At 67.7% G+C, this 19647-nt stretch overlaps 2 protein-coding genes across 3 annotated transcripts in view; one reads left to right on the top strand and one right to left on the bottom strand.

Moving 5' to 3' along the window:
• The window catches only part of SLC5A10 (solute carrier family 5 member 10), a 53670-nt gene that overhangs the window by 20810 nt on the left and 13213 nt on the right, over positions 1-19647 (bottom strand). The window contains exons 9-11 of the mRNA XM_057714036.1: positions 17157-17292; positions 14431-14438; positions 12262-12290 (exon numbers count right to left, since the gene is read on the bottom strand). Of these exons, the coding sequence (XP_057570019.1) occupies positions 12262-12290; positions 14431-14438; positions 17157-17292 (173 nt within the window). The remainder of the gene's footprint in view (positions 1-12261; positions 12291-14430; positions 14439-17156; positions 17293-19647) is intronic.
• The window catches only part of FAM83G (family with sequence similarity 83 member G), a 28218-nt gene that overhangs the window by 6451 nt on the left and 2120 nt on the right, over positions 1-19647 (top strand). Inside the window, exons 3-5 of one of the 2 annotated variants that reach the window (XM_057714032.1) lie at positions 7689-7856; positions 14692-14816; positions 15418-16645. In XM_057714032.1, the coding sequence (XP_057570015.1) occupies positions 7689-7856; positions 14692-14816; positions 15418-16645 (1521 nt within the window). The remainder of the gene's footprint in view (positions 1-7688; positions 7857-14691; positions 14817-15417; positions 16646-19647) is intronic. The other variant, XM_057714033.1, reaches the window with a different exon arrangement.

Below are 19647 nucleotides of genomic sequence, written 5' to 3'. Positions count from 1 at the left end.
TCCTCTCCAGGCCAGTCCCTGGGGGGTTAGGATGCCCCATGACCCCACAGTGTCTGTCGCTCTTGGATCCTGGAGAAGCTGAGGTTGTAGATGTTTTCAAAGGTGGGATTCTGAGATTTTCCAGTTTGAAAGCCCTTGGCTCGTGCCTTCCTCTGGTCCTGTGCCTGGAAGCTTGGAGGGCTCCGTGGCCCCTGGGGGCCGGCTGGAAGGGGGAGGGGCTTGTCCTCAACCAGAGGCACAGCCCCGGTCACCTGACCCCGCGCTCTGCGGCCTCTGGTCTGTGCAGCATTCCTGAGCTGTGGCGAGGAGGCTGATGGGGGAGGCCGGGGACTCGGGCATGGCCCACGCCACTGGGCTGGGTGGGACCCGCGTGCGCTTCTTGACTCCTTCCCACTGCAGCCATTTGGTGCTCAGGAGGCCTGAGCCTCCTCTAATTGGCCTTAATGAGGCTTCTGTCTTAATAGTGTGGAGGGAAGGTGCCAGAGCGGATGACTGTCAGAGGAGAGGGACCGTGGGTCTTCCAGCTCTCCCTGTGACTGAGGAGAAGGGCGGTGCTTTCCTATAGCCGCCCCACCCCCATAAGGCGTGGCAGTGCTGGTGGTCAGGGCTGTTTCAGGACCCAGGGTGGGCTCTGGGAGGCGGTGGGTGGAGTCATGGCGAGAACATATGCAGGATCCCCCCACACCCCCCGGGAGAGGAGCCCAGGAACAGGGGGCCTCCGGGACCCTCTGTGTGGCCCTGGGACGGTGACTGCCCCCCCCCCCCCCCCCCCCCCGGGAATAGGGACCGCCGTAGACGTGTCAGTGAGCAGCCCTGGCTGGGTCTGCACTGTTACCCTGTACACGGACTCCCTCCCCGCCTGCTGGGAGGCCGAGGCTCCCAGGATGCCTCCCCAGGCCCTGCAGGTCTTGCCAGCACTGGGGGCGGGGGGGGGGGCATGTCACCGTGTGGGAAACCGAGGCACAGCAGCCAGGTGTGCCCGGCCTGCGGCTGGAGGAGGGCTGGGGCGGGAGGGGTGCTCTTCCTGTCTCTGCCCCACACCCCAGTGAGCGCGGGGCGGCCTGCGCCCCCACCCCAGCCTGTGCAGGGCAGGTGACAGCGGCCGTGCAGCTTGGCCGGGGTACGTTCCCTGAAAAAGTCCTTACTTTGCCTTTGGTTTGGAAGCTCTTTTCACGGGGTTGGAATCCTGGGGTAAGGCCTCTCCGCCGAGCTGCTCCGGTGTCCCCGGGCTTGCGTTGGTTCTGAGACGTCTGTTTGCCTTTGCTCCCCGGTACCCGATGGTCTTTTCCCTTCCGGCAGCCTGGAAGGTTTTCTCTCTGTCACTGATGGAGAGCGCTGTCTTCATGACGCGTGTGGCGTGTGTTCTTCACCACGTCCTGGACGTGGGGATGCACGGTTCCCCCCTGTGTGGACAAGTCATGGCCATTTTTTCCTAATGTTCTTCTGTCCCCTCTTCCCCACTCGCTGCCTGGGGACCTTCTGAGACTCCAGCCACATGTACTCTAGACCTTCGAAGCTGGCCCAGGTTCGCTGATGCTCTGGTCTTGGTCACTCGGTCTTTTTTTCTCTGTGTGTCACTGGATCATTTCTACTGATAGGTCTTCAGGTCCGCTCATGGATTCTTCTGTAGGGGCTCATCTGCCACTCACCCATCCAGTGTATTTTTCATCTTAAATGCTGAATTGTCTCACCTCTTGAGTTTCAGTTTGGTGTTTGTTTTAAAAAAATCTTCACATCTCTAAGTAACTTTTTGAACAAATAGCATACAGTTATAACCCTTTACACTTCTTTGCCAGTTGTAACATTTGTGTCCGTTCTGGGTGCACTATTGGTAGATTTTTTTCCTCACCTGGGTCATTGTTTTTCTGTTTCTTTCTGTGTTTGGTAATTTTTGATTGGATACCAGATGTGGTGAAAATTTTATGTTGTGGAGTTTTGTTGTTTTCTTTAAACATTTTGTAGCTTTTTTTCTGGGATGCAGTTCTTGGAAACGGTGTAACACTTTTGAGGCTTGCTAAGCTTTATTAGGTGGGACCAGAGAAGGTTTAGTCCAGGGTAGGAGTCTGCAAACTATGGACCAAACTGGCCTACCCCTGGCTGTTGTAAATAACGGACCGGAGATGTACACATTTGTTTATGAGCTGTCTGTGGCTGTTTCCAGAGTTGAGGGGTGTGTCAGAGACCTGTGGCCTGCAAAGCCTGAGACATTTGCTATCTAGCCTTCGTAGAAAAAGCTACTGGCCCCTGGTCCAGGGCCTGTTTTCCCACCGTGTAGGTCGTACTTTCTGAGGTCGCTCCTGTGGGCTCCAAGTGTTCGAGGGGCCTGCACCCTGGCTGGGGGGGCGTAGACGACTCCTGGTCCTGTGTGAGCACCGGCCGTCGTTCCAGCTGCTCCTCCCCAGCGGCCCGTTCCAGCCTTGGCGGCTTCCTCCTGCGCGTGTGCTGCTCGGCTTCCAGCTGAAGTCTCGAGAGGCAACTCTCCGGGGCCCCCGGCGTTCGCCCCGTGCGGCCCTTTCCTCTCCTCTGTCCTGAAGATTCTGGCTGCCAGGCTCTGAGCAAACTTCGTCTCCTCAACTCAGGGAGCCCACGGGCCTCTGCAGGGCCCTCCCCGGGCCGCGGCCTGGAGCTGGCTGGGCAGCCCTACAGCTGCTCCCTCCTGCCGGGGCCACTGCACGGGCTGTGCTGCCTGTTGGCCATGGCGTCGTAGGTTCCGCCCGGGGTTTACTGCTCAGGCAGGTGGGTGAGTGCAGGCTCTCTGCACGTGGAATCCCAGGTCGTGAAGGCACCGTCCCCGCCCTCAGGACGGGCTGCAGCAAGCCCCATGTGTTCCCGTGTGCCACTGCCCTCTGCCTGGCACAGCGGGAAGCAGGAGATGCCGGGTGACGATCCCCGGCCTGTCCGCCCTGAGGGTCGGTGAGGAGGCAGGAAAGGCGCCGCTGCGTCCTCTGTGCAGGGGGGCACCGTTCTCACCCCACGAGGAAGCTAAGGCACTTGCCTGAGGTCATGCAGCCTCCTGGGAGGACAGTCTGGAGCCCATGCTACCCCTATCCTGTGTCCATCTGAGCCTTAGAGGGACAGACCCAGAGACGCACCCCCACTTCCTACTTTTCCAGGTGGTAAAAGTGGCCCGGTGAGTGCCGGGACTTGCATCCTGTGCACTGTGTCCGCGGTGACCTCTGGGCTCCAGGGCTGGTGGGGTGTGTCTGTCTCCCCTTCTGCTGGGGAGCGCTGCGAGGGGAGAGACCCCAGCCGGCTCTCTCTGGGCCTCCTGCAGGCATCTCCATGGTCTTGGAGGGAAGCTGCCCGTGCTGCCTGGGTGTCAGGGCCCGGGCCTCGGGGAGATGGCGTGCCACTCAGTGGGTTGCTGTGGGCTCTCCAGAAACAGACGTGGCACCTACTCACGGCAGCACTCGGGTCAGGATTTGAAGGATAGGAAGGAGTCACCGGCGTGGAGGAGCGGGAAGGCTCCCGGCCGGGAGGACCGTGTGTGCGGCTGAGGCGGGCTGTGGGGGCGTGTAGGGAGGGGCCCGTAGGGTCGGAGCCCCTGTGGGGTCAGGGCCACCGGGGAGAGGTGCTGCTGCAGAGGCTGGGCCAGCGGCCGGGGGTCTTCCAGCTGCCTGCAGCCCCCCGGCTGCCTCACCCTGCCCCTCCTCCCCCAGCCCTGCTCTCCCCCCGCCCCCCCCCCGCCCCGGTCCTGTGAGTGCACCTCTGCTCCACGACAGATGCTGTGGTCATGGTGGGCGGGGGGGGGGGTCTCTAAAGCAGCCGTGGGAGTGCCGGAAGCCTCCTGCTGAGTATCAGCCTGGTGAGGCAGAAGCCCCGTGCTGGTGGTGCAGACGGAGGTGGGCAGGGGCGGTCGGGACTGCCTCTCTCAGAGCCCTGGACGCAGCAAGGTGCTGCAGTGGCCCGGACAGGCTTTGTGGGGCACCGGGCAGGGCACAGGGGTCAGGGGTCCCTTGGAAGGGACAGCCTTGGGCATCACATCCACCTTCCTCCCCATTTCACAGATGAGGAAGCTGAGACCCAGAGAGGATGTAGCTCACCCAAAGCCAGACCCCAGCCTGGCACTCGGAGCTCCAGCTCTGTCTTTGCTCAGGCCCCAGGAAGGATGGGGGCACCCGCTCCAGTGCCCCTCCCCCTCCCCCAGCACCCGCAGCAGGCGTGTCTGCTGCGGTGGCAGCCGCGGGGTGGGGGGGGGGTCTGCTGCCCCACGTGTGTGAGCCCTCCAGGAAGCACCTGGTGGTGGAGCTGTTCATGGCCAGTCACCTCACCATCCGCCACCGGGGCTGGTCCCCTCCCCTCACTGTGCCAGTGTCTGCGTCTCTCACGCAGGGGGCTGTCCACCATCCCGAGGAGATTTTGGGGATCCTGGAACCATCGGGAGATGGGCGGGAGGATGTGAGGAGGCCACAGAGCAGTCCCGGTTGCGCAGAGCGAGGCCAGGTGTTCGGGACCATGCAGGAGGCGGGATGGAGAGACTGCGGAGCTGCTGGTTGGGGGAGGGTGTGCGAGGGAAAGGGAGTGCAGGGCGGCCACTGCAGGAACGCGTTTTGGGGGCCTGTGCACCTAGCGCCTCCCCACCCCCTGAGAGACACGCAGAGGCTTTTTGGGTCCTAGGCACATTGAGCTCCGCGCCGATACCAGTGCCTGCCGGGTCCCTCTGGTGCAGCCGTCCCTGTCCCTGCCCTGTCGGCCCCCTCCCGGCACGGCTGGCCTCCCACAGCCCCCACCCCGCCGCTCTGTGTGGCGGGAACCAGGAGGGTTTGGGGCCGCACCTTTGAGGGGGGCTTTCCCGTCAGGCACGTGCGCGGCCCGCCAGGCTCCTCCTTCCCTGGGGACTGGGCTGTGGGGCTGGTGCCGTGAGGCTGGGCCTGCAGTGCAGGATGCACACCTGCCTGCCATCCACCCCGAGCGTGTGGTCCGGGCACTCAAAGGACACAGCTGGTTCCTGCGGTGACGAGGAGTGAGCCTCCGGCCGCCCGCCTCTTGCCCCGTGCGGTCTCCCGACCCATGCGGGGCAAGAGCATCCCAGATGCCAGCCTCTCTCCCGTGGTCTTGGCCCTGCCTTGCCCAGGGCCTCCATGGGGTACGCGTGGGCTGCTTGTCCTCCAAGGCGGGACCAATGTCTTTGTGCTCGAGCTGCGGAGGTGTGAGTGGATGGACCACAGCAGCGGGCCAGGCGGACGCCCCGTTTGGCAGATGGGGAAGGTGAGGGTCCAGGAGGGGCTTGTCTCCACCCGGCACTTGGCCACATTCTGAGTTGACAACAGCTCCCAAGGCTGCCTTGGGCTGGGCCTCGTGCTGGGCCGGGACGGAGGCGCTGCCTTTGACGCGCTCGCGGAGTCACGGGCGAGCAGGGCCACCCAAACAGGGAATTAGGCACGGGAGTGAATCCCTCCATGCCTCAGTTTACTCGCCTGTAAAATGGGAGTCATAACGGGTGCCTCCCAGGGCTTCTGAGGACTGGACAACGTCGCGGTGGTTGGGCAGACGGCGCCGCGGGTGGGGCGCAGGGCCTGGGTTCTGGTCTGGAGGATGGGCACGCAGGGCTCCAGGCCTCCCAGAGACCCTGTGGCCTCTGTGGACAAGCGGCAGGCCTCCCGGGGGCACCTGTACAAGCCTTCCTTTGACCCTTGGCCCTGAGCCCGAGGGCTGGGACCCTGAGGGGCTCCACCGTGGGGGGCGGGCCCCAGCAGACCCAGCCCGACAGCAGGCGGCCTGGACCGGGCACCCTGCCTGCCTGGGCGCCGCGAGGAGGGCGCCCGTGGGGCGGGTCCTGCTGGGGCCCGTCCCCCTCTGCCGCGGTGGGCAGAGCCTGGGGCCGGGCCCGCTCCCAGGAGACGCCCGTCGGCTGGGCCGTCTCCAGGCCGGCACGGGAGGCCGTGGCCCGCGGGGGGTCGGCGGGGCCGTGGGGTCCGGGCAAGAGGGTCCCCACGGCCATCCTTCCCCCACCGCGGGGTCCCTCGCCCTGGACGGGTGGGGCCCCCGGCATCGTGAGCCCACCGGCTCTGATACGGCCCTCGTCTGTCCTCACGTCCACCCTCTCCAGCGAGCTCTGGCCTTGGCACGTGTCTGGGACGGGGAGCTCACTTCCTCCCAAGACCCCGGCCTGCGTGGGGTCAGAAAGCGTCCCCTCCCCCGGCGCTGCCGTCCGCCTCCCTGTGCCCCCCCCCCGACCCCGGCCCCGCACAGACTGTACCCACTTCCCCTGCTCTGCCTGGAACCCCCTCAGAGACTCAGCAAACTCTTGCTCCCGGGGGCCCTGGCCTCTCCCGGGGAGCCCTGGCTGGTCCCCCGAGACAGTCAGACCTGGAGAAGCGCGGTGTCTGCCCGGGGTCACGCGGAGGCCCCCTGTGGAGGGGAGGGCAGGGAGGAGCCCCCAGAGGGACTGGCTGTGGGGCCAGATGTCTGAGCGGCGTCCGCAGGGGCCCGGGGCCCGGGAGGACCCGGCCGGGGGAGCGCACCGGGGCGTCGGGCCCATCCCCGCAGGCCCAGGCCTCCTGGCAGGGCTGCGGGGAGCCCTGGCTCCCTGGCGGGTCCGGGTGGGTTCTAGCCTGAGCGTCCCCGGCTCGCCGTGTGGCCCAGCGCGTGACCCCTGCTCCCTCTTTAGGGGAGGCTCCTCCAGGGCTTCGCAGACCCGGGACGGGGCCCTGGCGCCAGCCTTGGCGGGTTGGAGGGCTGGACACACGTCTGGGTCAGCAGTGTCGGGCCCTGGTCAATCTGGCGTGTTCCCTTTCGCTGCCCGGTGGGACGGGGAGCGGAGGGGAGCGAGGCCGAGGGCCAGAGCCTGCCGGCCACGCAGCCCCACCAGGCCGCAGCGCCCACGGGCCACCCTGCTCCCCACCCAGCCCTGCGCTGCGTGTGCCCCTTCCCTCCTCAGGCCAGGGCTCCTGCCCGCCAGGCCTGGGTGTGTTGCCACCTGTGTTGGGCCGTGGCTGGGCTGGGCTGGGGTAGGTGTACTCTGACCTCTGGGGCCCCACCCTGAGCCAGTCCAGGGCTGAGGGCAGCTGCTGGGGCCCAGATACGGTCAGAGGACAGGAAGGGCGCGTGTGCTGGTCTGGGCTCTGTCCAAGCCAGACAGGAGAGGTGGCAGTGAGGCAGCCTGTCCCGGGGACCCAGGGCGCAGCCCAGCTGCGGCCCTCCTCCCGGGTGTGGACACATCCGCTTCATCTCAGCATCCCAGGGTAGCGGGCGGAGGGCGTGGTGTGGCCTGCCCAGCTCGGGAACGCAACCCGGGAATGGAGACAGGGCCCCGGCCGAGCCCTGGGCTCCAGGAGGGCGGAGGGCTGCCGGGGGTGGGGGTGAGGGGCGCTCAAACCTCAGGACGCACCCCCTTCCCGCTCCTCCCGGGCTCCTCCTGCAGCTTCCCCTCCCCTCCACGTTCTGCACGGGCAGGTTACTGGGCTTTGTTGTCTGCAGTCCTGTGTTAGAGAAACGGCAGCCTGCGGACAGTGCCTCCCCCCATCCCCTGCTGCCTGGCGCGTCCAGCCTGCCCACCCACAGAGCATCTCACACGCCGAGTGTTGATCCTACACCTATAACTTCAGGGCCAGGAGAGCAGGCACTTGCCAGTCCCAGTCCGGAGGCCGCAGGGAGCGGGGCCAGAGGGGGCGCCCCGAGTGGGCGGGGGGTGTGGGAGGGCCCCGGGCAGCGCGCCCTGACGGCCTGGCCCCCCCTCCTGCTCGCAGGTGATCGCTGTGGTCATGGACATGTTCACCGATGTCGACATCTTCAAGGACCTGCTGGACGCCGGCTTCAAGAGGAAGGTGGCCGTGTACATCATCGTGGACGAGAGCAATGTCAAGTACTTCCTGCACATGTGTGAGCGCGCGCGCATGCACCCGGGGCACCTCAAGGTAAGACAGACACGTGGAGCACCTGCTGCGTCCGTCCGGAGCCGGGCACGCTGAGTCCCGTGTCCTAGAGCCGCCCACCAAATGGTCACGCGGCCTCTGCTTCCGTGCCCCAAGGGACAGGACGCTGCCTGCAACCAGGTGCTGAAGCCCACGGGAGGGGCTCCTGCACAGGTGTTTCAGAGCAGCCTGTGCCGCAGTGGGTATCTGTCTTTGCTTGCTCGCCTCCAGTGACGGGGCGCTCACCCCCGGCTCTGGCAGCTGCCCCAACTGGAGAGCTCCAACGCCCGGGAAGTCCTTTCTTGGGTTTAAGCCAAAATCTGTATCCGTGTAATATCCACCCACAGGCTTTAGGGTCCGGCTCCAGCAGAGGAATCTCCATTGAGCCGAGGTCAGGGAGGGTTTCTTTGGTGGCTGCAGAGCTGAAATGCACTTGAGGAGTTGGCAGAGTAGAAAGGGCCTTCCGGGGAGGGACACCGGGACAGAGGCGGAGGGGTGAGGTTGGGCCTGGTTCTCAGCAGTGCTTTGCTGTGGGTCCTGGAGCACGTCACCTCCCCTCTCTGGACTCCGGGATCTCACTGGTCCGACAGAGGGGCGACGGCCCGCGTGGCCAGGGTCTTCTGCTCAGACACCCTGGCATTTGGTTTCTGTTTGGGGGAGGAGGGAGCCTTCCTTTCGGCCAGCTGTTTGGCACCTGCTGTATACAGCTCGCTCCCCAGAGAACCAATCTGCGTAACAACAGCTAACGTGTCCACAGTTCCGTCCCGGCAGGTGACGGGTTAACTTAGGCACTCCCTCGCCAGCCAGCGTCGGGGGGGGGGGGGGGGGGGGGGGGGGGCCACTGTCCCACTTTACAGATCCGGGCATGGGGGGCGGCGGCCGGCACCGAGCCCGCTGCCTGAGCACAGCCTCCGACGGGTCCGAATTCCTCAGGGCGATGCCAGCCTGGCTGACAAGGGGCTGGGCCCCCGCGCCTGTAATTTTGGTTTTGTCAAGTGACCCCAGCCCACCTGAGTCCTTTCAAGTGGGTGTGAGCTCTCCGGGCAGCGAGTCTCTGGCTGTTGGGACGTTTTTATGTGGTCTCCCCGGCGGGTTGACCCCGAGCCCCGTGCTCGCCCGCCGAGCTGCCCGCCGTGTAATTAGCGCCGAGAACCGACTCCCGGGGCCGACAGCTCAGGCCAGGAGGCCCAGAGGGCGGAAGAGGCGTCTTCTGAAAGGGGACGGCAGGGGCCTCAGCCGTCGGGGCAGCGGATGACGGGACCTCAGGGCTCCCCGTGCAGCCCTGTGCTGTGCTCCGCAGGAGGCCGACGGGCTGCTCCCGCTGCACCCCTGCCGCGTGCCCGGCGGGGACCCTGCGCCCCTCGCGTCCCCCTGCCCCTACGCGTCCCCCCCGCATGCAGATGGAGAGGCAGGGAGGGGGCTTGTCCTTGCCAAGCCTGCACGGCCGCGGCAGAGGCCGCTTCTTGGTAGGGAAACCCCAGATGCCAGGCTCCTGGGCGTGTCCGGAGCTCCCAGGAAGGGGTCAGGTGGGACAGGCCATCCAGACCAGGTTCCCACACGACACACCGGGAAACGGAGGCCCGAGGGAGCCCGTGACTTGCTCAGAGGCACTCCTCCAAGTCGGGGCTGAACCTGGACGCCAGTGATGGGAAGCTGGCGCGGACAGGAGGCCACACGCCCGTGGTGCCCAGTGTCCTCGGCCAAGGCCGCCCCTGCCGGCGGGGCCGCCCTGGTGCTGCCCGCACAGCTTCCTGGCTGCTCACCCCCGGCGCGGGCCCAGCCCCCTGAGCCTCCGGGGCGTCGTGACCGCAGGGACACCTCACTGGGGCGTTTGAGGGTGAGAGCAGAGGAGACGGTGGCTGTAAACGTGCTCTGAGCTGAGGGGAGGCAGAGCGGTGGCGACACCGAGGGCTGCAGAGCCTGGGCCCCGGGCGGAGGGCAGAGGGCCTGAAGGGAGGCTGCAGCCCGGGGCGCGGCGCGGGTGGCACCGGGGTCTCTGGCCCTGCGCGCCCCTCCCTGCTCTGGGGATGGTGCCGGGCCCAGAAGCCAGCTGCTGGGGGCCGGCCGGGCGCCCCCGTGGGAGAGAGCGTGTGACCCTGGCCCTGCACTCTGCCCTCGGAGCCCGCCCCCTCCCAGCCTGGGCAGGAGGCCAGGGGCTCCTGCGGGCCCAGCCCTGGCCAAGTGTCACCTTGTCGGGAGCCTCCTCCCTGCCCGTGGGCCGGCTGGGCCCGGGCCTGTCTCGGGAGCGCTTCCTCTGCCGGGAATGCCCGGCCCGCCCTCGGCGCCCGCCGCCCCCGCCCCACTCTGCAGCGCCCTGCCCTCGGGCCGTGCGGGCCCCGGGTGTGGGTCGCGCCTGGTGGGGTCATCCTTGTGACCACGGGGGTGCCGGGTGCCACTCTTGGGGCAACGCCAGGAGCCCAGCCGGGGCCCCAGCTCCGTCCCCTGCACGGTAACCTTGGGCAGACACTCAGCCTTCTTGTCTGAAGGTGGGACATCGCCACGTGTTTGGCAGGGCCGCCGGCAGAGGCAAGCAGGCCGGGGGCGTGGGGGGGGGGGAATAGGTCATGAACTCCCTTCCCGCCCTGTCTTCTGTGGGAGCTGCCGCGGCCCCACCTGTGGGCTCCCAGCTCTGGCCTGCGTACCGAGGGGCTTCCCTTCCCCCTCTGAGCTGTGGTCTGGCTGGGGACCCCCTCAATCTCTCCCTCTGGGCAGCTCTCCAGCCTGAACCCCTGAGCTCACACAACACATTCTGGAAACAGCTGCAGAATTGCTTGGGCCAACCTGCTCCCGGTTTCCAGGTGAGGCGGGAGGACAGGCGCCTCCCCGGCGTGAGGTTCCCAGCTGTCCCCGAGCGCCCCTGCCTGTGGGCTCAGCTGGGCCCTGACTCCTGCAGGCAGGGAACGTGCGAACGAGTGCCTGCACGGCACACGGGAACGGGCCTGGAGAAGACGACGCAGGCTTCTCCCCCAGGGCCCCGGGCAGGCTACGTCTGGGGTGACACCAGGCGCTGAGGGATGCCCGGGCGGGCGGGAGCCAGTCTCGAGGCTCACGGCTTAGGACAGGACGGGAGCTGGGAGATGCCTGGCTGGTCTGAAAAGCCGGTCGGCTTCGTGCAGCTGAACTGGAAAAACCAGCAGTGCGTGGGCGAAGGCCGGACCCGTTTCTAATGAGCAGAGAAACCCCAGGCAGGGTGGCCGTGGGAAGGTGCTGGGTAAGGATGGGCGGATGCTGGCCATGCTGGACGGGCCGGTGCCGGCCCCCTCCTCCTCTCCCAACCTGCCTTCTCTGGCCCTGGCCTGGCTCTCTCATGGACTCAGGGCACTACTCCTCCACGTGGGGCAACGGCCAGAGACGTTTTTAGTGGCCGCGACTGGGAGGGCAGTACTGGCACCTGGTGGGCGGCGGCCAGGGATGCTGTTCCGTAGCCGGTGACGCACAGGACAGCCCCCCACGGAGGACTGCCGGGCCCGGGAGGTCGCAGAGCCGAGCGGCCTGGCCCAGGGGAGGAGCCGGGAGACCCCCAGCCCTGCCCTGCCCCCTGCCCCCAAGGGTGCGTCCCCTCTCAGCTTCACGACAGCGCAGGGGAGGCCGGGGGCAGTGTTGGTCCCCTGTCCCGTTACAGAGAGCGAACAGGCACTTTAGAAGGGAGCGGAGCCTGGCACTCAGGGACGCGGCTTTCTGTCCCTGACCTGGCCTGATCACGCTGTCACCCGTCAGGCCTGCTCAGGATGGTCTCTGGGCCTCCCCACTCCTCCTCCGGCCCAGAAGTTGCCAGCAGGGACGTGAGGGGTGAAAGAGCCTCCAGGGTGCGGCTGCAGGCTGTCCTCTCTGCCCGGGGGCCGGACCCTGTCCGCCGGGAGGCCCCAGGCAGGTCACTCCTCTCCCTGAGCCACCTGACCGATGCATACCGCCGACAGTCCTGGCCTCCCCAGGCCTGAGTCCACAGCATGGCACGTGTCTTCCTGTCCTCCTTGTCGGTCCCTGCCCCCGGATCGGATGGGACCCCAGCCCCCTTTGTCCCTGCAGCTCAGGGAGCAGCGCGGTGCCGGCCCCTGCCCGGCCCCTCCCCGAGGCGCTCGGTCTTCACGGCGGCCCCCGGAGGGGGCGGGGGCAGGCCCATCTCACAGAGGAGAGCCCTGCCGTGTGGGGAGGCCAGCGCTGGAGCCGTGTCTGGCCGGAGCGCGAGAGCGACCCATCGCTCCGGGGGGGCCTGGGCCAGTCCCCCCGCCTCCCACCAGCTCGTCCCGCCCTCGTGCCCACCACGGCCCGCCCCGTACGCGCTTGGGGCACAAGCACCCTCGGAGCGGACGGAGCCCTGCCCGGACATCCCCTCAGGGGCTGAGGTTCGCCAGGGCCCCGCTGCCCCTGCCCGCCGCGCGCTCTGTGGGGGCGGCCCCGGCTCAGAGACAGAGCGGCTTTGTGGGCCTCCTCCACCTCCTCGCCGGAGCCCTGGCTCCTGAGACGTTACCTCATCTGGGCCAGGCCCCACAGGGCGGGACCCACCCAGGAGCAAGCAGCCAGGCCGGGCCCCCGCCTGCTGCGGAGCCCCGGGCTGGGGGGGCGTGGAGTTCGAGCCCAGGCTCCCTGCCCGCAGTCAGGGAAACTGAGGCCCAGAGAGGGCCAGAGACTCACTGAGTCACACAGCGCATCTGCCTCCCCATGGATCGAGTCCCTCTGAGGTGTACGTGGTGGCCTCCTGAGCCCTTCATGGGACACGCCTGGGGGTGGGTGGGGGCAGACACTGGGGAGAGGGGAATTGAGGCTGGCGGCCGCCCCTGCAGGCCGAGGAGAGGCCCGTGGCCCGAGCACACAGAGCTCTGGGCTGGGAACCCACAGACGCTGCAGGGCTCGGCTGCGGTCAGCACAGGTGACAGGGGAAGGCCTCACACCGCCTCCAGGATTTTTGTTCAGACTTCTGGTCCCCAAGCGTGCTCTGCGTTCAGTACAGAGCACGGGCACTAATTGTCCTGGGCCGCGGCCAGCTTCCTGCTGAGCTGGCCACGTGCAGACAGGCAGCTGGGGGCGGGAGGGCACGGGAGGGGGCCTGGGAGCAGAGGCTTATCTGCCTTCCAGGCCGGGCCCCGTGGCCAGGCGGGCATCCGTGGGACCTGCCCGTCACCCTCTGCCCTGAGAAGGGACGGACGCAGGAGCCCCTGGGGCCGTGGGCTCTAGTGGAGACAGCCTCCAGTCCTCTCCTGTCTCCCCACGGCCCCTGCCTGGACCCGGGCCCACTTCCCTCAGACACAGAAGCCCCCTCCCTGTCCTCTACCTCCGCTTCCTGTGCATGCCATGCACCCTCCCGCTGGACACTGGGACTGGACGGCTCCCACCCCTCGCTCCTGCCCGAGGTCCCGCGTGGCTCCCTACTGCCCCCGGCCCCCGCCAGGCCCCTCAGCAGCGGCCGCAGGGTCTCTCGCCAGCACCTGACTGTGCCCGCTCTGCAGGCGCCGTCGCCCGCCCGCCTCACCCAGGTCCTCCCGCGTCTGAGTCAGGCCTCTGCAGTCCTGGCTCTGGGGTGCTGCGCCCTCTTCCCACCCGCCCCGCGCCTCCTCGATTTCACACGTCAGCCCCGGGGCCGGCCTTCCCGGGAGGCGCCCCGCAGCCGGGGTCGGAACTCATCTGCGTCTCCCTCTCCTTCAACGTGGGGCCCTTGTCACCGTCAGCTCTGTGTCTGCGCCGGGGACCTCGGCAGGGGTCAGAGGACGAGTGAATAAGCTGGGGCCAGTGAGGTGCGGAGGGTGAGGGTTACGGTCCGGGGACGTCGCAGAAGGTAACAACCCAGCACCTCCGGGAGGCACAGAGCCCCCCTGGAGGGAGAGGGACTCCTGTCCCCAGGGCTTGCAGGGCTTTCCGTCCAGCGCGGGCGTCAGATTCACTGGGGCTTGTGTTAAAAAATGGAATTCCTGCCCTCAGTCCTCCTGAGTTGAACCCGGGGCAGCCGCGAGCCTGAGGGACGCTCACACCCCGAGCCCACGTCTGTTCCCCGCCCTGAGGCTCTGTGTCGGGGTGCCCTCAGCCATCCCCTCGACTCCTGGGTCTCAGGCTGGCTTGCCCCGCCCTTCCTGGGTCCCCCCAGCCCTGGCTTTTCACACCTGCCCCTCCCTCGGAACAAGAAGCCCTCCGGACGGCAGGGGAGCCAGCCCCCGGCCCACGCACACCCACAGACTCGCACGGAGAGGGGGGGCAGGGCCCTGGTGCCCAGAGGAAGGCGGGAGGGGCCCAGCCTTGACACGGGCCGTGCTGGGCCCGGGTCTGCGTGTGACACCTGGGAGACGCCCTCCTCCCTCCGGGTCTCAGCGTCCCGTCCGCGGTCTCTCGGGGCCTCTCCTGCCTGCTCCTGAGCCGACAGTGCCGGCCCAGCCAGGAGGGTACCAGGCAGGGCGCTGGCCCGCCAGGAAGCAAGGCGAGTTTGCCAGGACCCCCGCCCACAGGACGCAAGTCTGAGGGGCACAGAGGGATGGCGGGGTGGGGGAGGCCGGCGTGGAGCCCGGCTGGCAAGGCCACAGATTTGCCCGAGGGCTGCCCCTCCCCGTCCCGAGCTGCGCGGCCCCAGCGCCCGGTGGGACCTCCCTCACACGTGTCCGCCTGCCCCCCCGGCTCCGGACGCCACGGCCTGCACGCGGGGCGTGTCCTGCGGGGCTGCTCTGTGGACCCCCTTCAGGCCACACGAGGCTGTCCTGTCTCCAGCCCCCGCTCTCCTCCCACCCCCCCCACCCCGGCCGCATCGCCACGTGCGCCGCCCCTTTCCCCAGGCCCGTGTGCCCCCCGCATCCCGCCCTGAGCCCGGCAGGGTGGTCGGTGCTGGGTCGCTTAATCTGTCTCCTGTTCCCCAACACAGAATCTCAGGGTGCGGAGCAGTGGAGGAACCGAGTTCTTCACACGGTCGGCCACCAAGTTCAAGGGCGCCCTGGCCCAGAAGTTCATGTTTGTGGATGGAGACCGGGCCATCTGCGGCTCCTACAGGTGACCCTGGCTTCCTGGGGGCTGGGGCAGGGGGTGGCTCTGGTTCCCAGCTGGTGTCTGCCCTTAATCCCGCCTTGTGCCACCCCGGTTATTCCGGTTCACGGGTCCCCAGACGGCTGAGGTGTGAGTGGCGCTGGGCACACCCGCGTGCCGCCCGCCCGTCGCGGACGCCGGCAGAGCGAGGCTTTTACCCGTGAGGCTGTTGTCCCAGCCTCGAGGTGTCAGCGGCCGGAGGTGGGGTGCAGGCCAGGCCGGCTGCGTCTTCCCAGGCCCACGGGGCGGTCCCTCCGGAGCTGCCCTCAGGGGCCAGGATGAGGACTGCCCGTCCCGCCGTGCGCACGGGGTGGGCGCAGGTCCCTGAGCTGTGGGCTGCACTCCCCCGTGGAGACTGGCGCTGCCTGCCGTCCCACACCGGGCCTGACCCTGAGGCTCGGGGCCTGTCCTCTGCCCCTGCTCCCTTCTCCTCAGTCCCCGCTGTGGCCACGGCCTGATGGACGCTGGCCTGCGCGTGCATGGGGGTGGGGGCTCCCGGGTAGGGGAGGGCTCCCCCGTCCAGGGGCCCGGGCCCCACGCCTGACCAGGCAGCCGCCCTGTGTTGCAGCTTCACGTGGTCGGCTGCAAGGACGGACCGGAACGTGATCTCCGTGCTGTCGGGCCAGGTGGTGGAGATGTTCGACCGGCAGTTCCAGGAGCTGTACCTCACGTCGCACAGCGTCAGCCTCAAGGACGTCCCCATGGAGAAGGAGCCCGAGCCCGAGCCCGTGGTGCTGCCGTCGCCGGTCCCGCGGGTGCCCTCGGGCGCCATGGCCAAGAGGCTCGTCAACCCGAAGTACGCGCTGGTCAAGGCCAAGAGCGCCGACGAGATCGCCAAGTCGTCCTCCGGGAAGCGGGAGGCCGGCAGGCCCCCGGGGGTGCAGGGTGCGCCCCTAGCCGAGCGGCCGGGAGAGCTCCCCGAGCCGCCCCTGCCCGTCCACCCGGGGCTGCTCCACCTGGAACGGGCCAACATGTTCGAATACCTGCCCACGTGGGTGGAGCCGGACCCGGAGCCTGGCAGCGACATCCTGGGGTACATCAACATCATCGACCCCAACATCTGGAACCCCCAGCCCAGCCAGATGAACCGCATCAAGATCCGGGACACATCCCAGGCCGGGGCCCAGCTGTGGAGGCAGAGCCAGGACGCCAGCCGCGCCCCCCAGGACGCGGTCCCAGCCGAGAACGGCCTCCCTCCGGGGGACGTCGCGCCGAGGCCTCCCGTGCCCAAGCCCCGGACGGTCCCGGTGGCAGAGCTGCTCGCCCAGGAGGGCGGTGGTGTCGGCTGGGCCCCGGAGACCCCAGAGGAGGAGGCGGCCCAGAACGGGCCGGACCACAGGCTGCCCAGGACGGCGGGCCCGGGCCGTGCCCCGCGTCAGCACCAGCTGTCTGTGACCCAGGATGGCCCTGATGGCAGGGCGCCGGCGGTCCCCAACGGGCTAGACGGGGAGGAGGAGGAGGACGATGACTACGTGACCCTCAGTGACCAGGACAGCCTCTCGGGCAGCTCTGGCCGTGGCCCTGGTCCCCGGCGGCTCTCGGTGGCCTCCTCCTCCGTGTCAGACGAGTATTTCGAGGTGACGGAGCGCTCGGCCGGCCTCCAGAGGCGCCACTCAGAGCAGGCAGGCAATGGGCCGGCACGGCCCCCCCGCCGACAGCTGAGTGCCCCCCACATGACCCGTGGGACCTTTGGTGGACCCCTGCGTGGCTCTTCGTGGGCCCAGGCTCAGGAGGGAGAGGAGGCGGACACTCTGCGGAGGATGCAGGCCCCATGCGCGGCGGACGCGGAGGCACAGGTGGGTCAGGGTCCCTGCACACCAGCGTCCTGGGAGCCCCTCCCCCAGGCCCGAGCACCCAAAGGTGCGGCCGCTGGGCAGCCACATCCCTGGCGCCAACAGCTTTCCTCGTTTTGGGGAAACTCATGAAGGGGGTGGGTGGCAACCAGGCAGGGCACACGCGGCGGGTCGCTTCCCCGAGTCCCATTAAAGCAGCCTGAGCCAGCCCCCAGGAGCCACAGGAAACACACGTGACACACCCAGGGTTCCGGCGTGGCTGCTCCGTGGGGGGGCTGCTCCCTTGTTTGTGGATGAGGAAACGGCGGCGGCACAGAGACAGTCCTTCACACCCCGAGGTCACACAGCAGGACGTGGTCTTTGCCTGAACCTTACGTCAAGCCACTTGTGTGTGGCCCTGGGGACCACGCCCCTCCCTGCTCCCCCGAGCCAGGAAACAGCTTGCGTCTGCCCGCGGCCTCTCCTGCGGGTGACCTTTGCCCCCGCAGCCCCGCTGGCCCCGGAGCCGTCCTACCTGGGAAGAGCACGCGGCTGACCATGCCGGGCATGACCATCAGGCCCATAGGCAGCATCTTGAGGTAGCTGGCCAGGATGGAGCCCCCCTTGGCGTGGTTCAGGTCCCGCGCGGACAGGGACCGCTGCACGATGACCTGGGGGCAGGGCGAGGGAGTGAGCCCCAGCTGCCTCCAGAGCGTGAGGCAGGGGGCGACCCGCCCGAGACAGCCACACCCACCCTGACACCCGCCCGCACCCCCGCCAGTCGTCTGAGCATCTGCGGCCAAGGTTCTCCCGGGGGACTCCGCCTCCCCATCGGTCGAGGAGGAAAGGTGCTGGTCCTCCCAGCCCATCACCCCAGCCACCGTCAGGGCTGGAGGAGACCCTGGGTGGTCGGCATCAGGGACCCCTCCCCCCACATCTCCTGCACCCTCACGAGAGGCTGGCAGCTCGTGCCTGTGCCAGGAGCAGACACTGGTTCCAGCTGTGTTGTGTCCCAGGCAGAGGACCTGGGTTTGGGGAAGCTTGTGTTTCATCAGTGGAAGGAGGCAGAAGCCGCAGCATGAGGGCGACTCCTACCTGGGCCTTGGCTTCCAGATCTGCAGGATGCGGGGGTGGGGGGCGTCTCGGAACTGATGGCATCTGAGATCCTTCCCAGGCCTTTTTATTTAATTTTTGATATTTATTTTTATTTATTTTGGCTGTGCTAGGTCTTAGTTACGGCACTCAGGATCTTTGTTGAGGCATGTGGGATCTTTCTGTTTTTTTTTTTTTTTTTTAGTTGTGGCATGCAGACGCCCTCAAAATTTAGGCTTCTGTGCCGTTTGTAATATTCACCTCAAAATCCAAAAGCGAAAGCATGTCCGTGGAGGTGTGGTCACTTGGACTTGCTGTGGAATGCAGCAGTCCCGCAGAGACAGAATAGCACTTGGACATTGGCCGGACCACACGTAAAAACAGAACTCTGGGACTTCCCTGGCAGTCCAGTTGGGTAGGACTCCACGCTTTCACTGCCAACGGCCCGGGTTCAATCCCTGGTCAGGGAGCTAAGGTCCCGTAAGCCACGTAGAACTCTGACCCATGACCCACGGCAACCTGCCCGGGAAGCCACCCCCTCACCCACAATAAACAGCTCCCAGAGCTGCGCAGGAAGGCAGACGGCTGTCTCCAGTAACCACCCAGGGAGCTGCTCGACGACGTCTGTAACATTGAGCCCCAAGTGGCCAGGACCTAATTAATAACTGACAGCTTCTCTAACGTTCATGCCCTACCCGCCCCACCCCCACCGCGACCCATCACACGGAAGCCCCGTCTCAGTCACTGCCTCCTGCATCCCCAGGCCCGTGGCCTCCCTGCAGGGCCTCCCTGAGCCTCCCCTCTGTGCCTGCACAGAGCTCTCCCACTCCTCTGCCTGACTCGAGGGCCGGAGGCTGCCTCCCTTGCTGAATAAACTGCCTCTGCTTTTCTAAAAAAAAAAAAAAAAGACGGTGCGGGGGCTGGCGGCGGGGGTCACCAGCTCCCGTGACTTGGGACGGGGCCTTTTCTCACTTAGGGCCTCAGTTTCCCTGTGTAGACAGTGGGGGGGTGGGGGTAGACGTGGTTCTCTGTGACGTCCTGTGGCTACAAGAGCCGGGGCCGCGCTCCTCACAGGAGAGAAGGGGTTCCCTGCATCCCTGCGTGTCTCCTGTCATTTCACTGCGAGCGCTCGGCGGCCAGCCCCGGGAGGCGGGCGGGCAGCTGCGGGCACCCCCGTCCACAGCTGGAGGAGCCGAGGCTCGCTGCCCCAGCGGGCCAGGCCGGGCCCCCTCTCCCGGCCCGGCTGGGCCACTGCACCTCCCGGAGCCGCTGCGTCCTCGCCCGCGAGATGGGACAGGACGGGCGACCCTCAGGGCTGCTGCGGAGCCCGGAAGGGGCCGCGTGTGCACGGCCGAGCTAGGCGCCCGTCGGGGCCGCCTCGGGGTCAGCCACGGCCCGGAGCCGGCCCAGGAGCACTTGGACCCCTCGGCGGTGAGACGGGACGAGAGAGCCCCCGGGGACGCGGGAGACACGCGGGTCCGGGGCCGCCCGCTGCGGGGACTGGCCCGGGGCGGCCTGACACAGTCCGCGTGGAGCGGCAGCAGCGGCAGGCCCCGCCGGTCTGCGCGCCTCCCCGCCGCAGACAGAGCAGCTGAGGTCGCGGGGGGCCTCTGCCTCCTGCGTGTTGGTTTTGCTGCTTCCTGACTGGGTGGCACCTACGCACCGTGGCTGAGCTGGGAGACACCCGAGGGTCTGAAGGAAAAGGGCCCGCGGCCCCAGCACACGGAGCTGCCGCTTAGCTCTGGCCACCTCAGGGGCGTCCCGGGGGCTGAGGGGGGCCTGCCAGGCCCCCTGGGCCCAGTGGGCCGGTAGCTGCACGGTGGGGTTTCTGGTCCAAGGCCCAGCAGTCCCCCAGGCAGACCCAGCCTGAGTGGGAGGAGGATGGGCAGGTGAGGCCGAGGCCAGGCGTGGTCCCCCAGTCCTGCTGGCCTCCT

This window comes from Hippopotamus amphibius, chromosome 17 (assembly GCF_030028045.1).
Source record: "Hippopotamus amphibius kiboko isolate mHipAmp2 chromosome 17, mHipAmp2.hap2, whole genome shotgun sequence".
NCBI lineage: Eukaryota > Metazoa > Chordata > Mammalia > Artiodactyla > Hippopotamidae > Hippopotamus > Hippopotamus amphibius.
The sequence above is the reverse complement of the archived record's forward strand: the minus strand, read 5'-3'. Positions and strand labels throughout refer to the sequence as shown.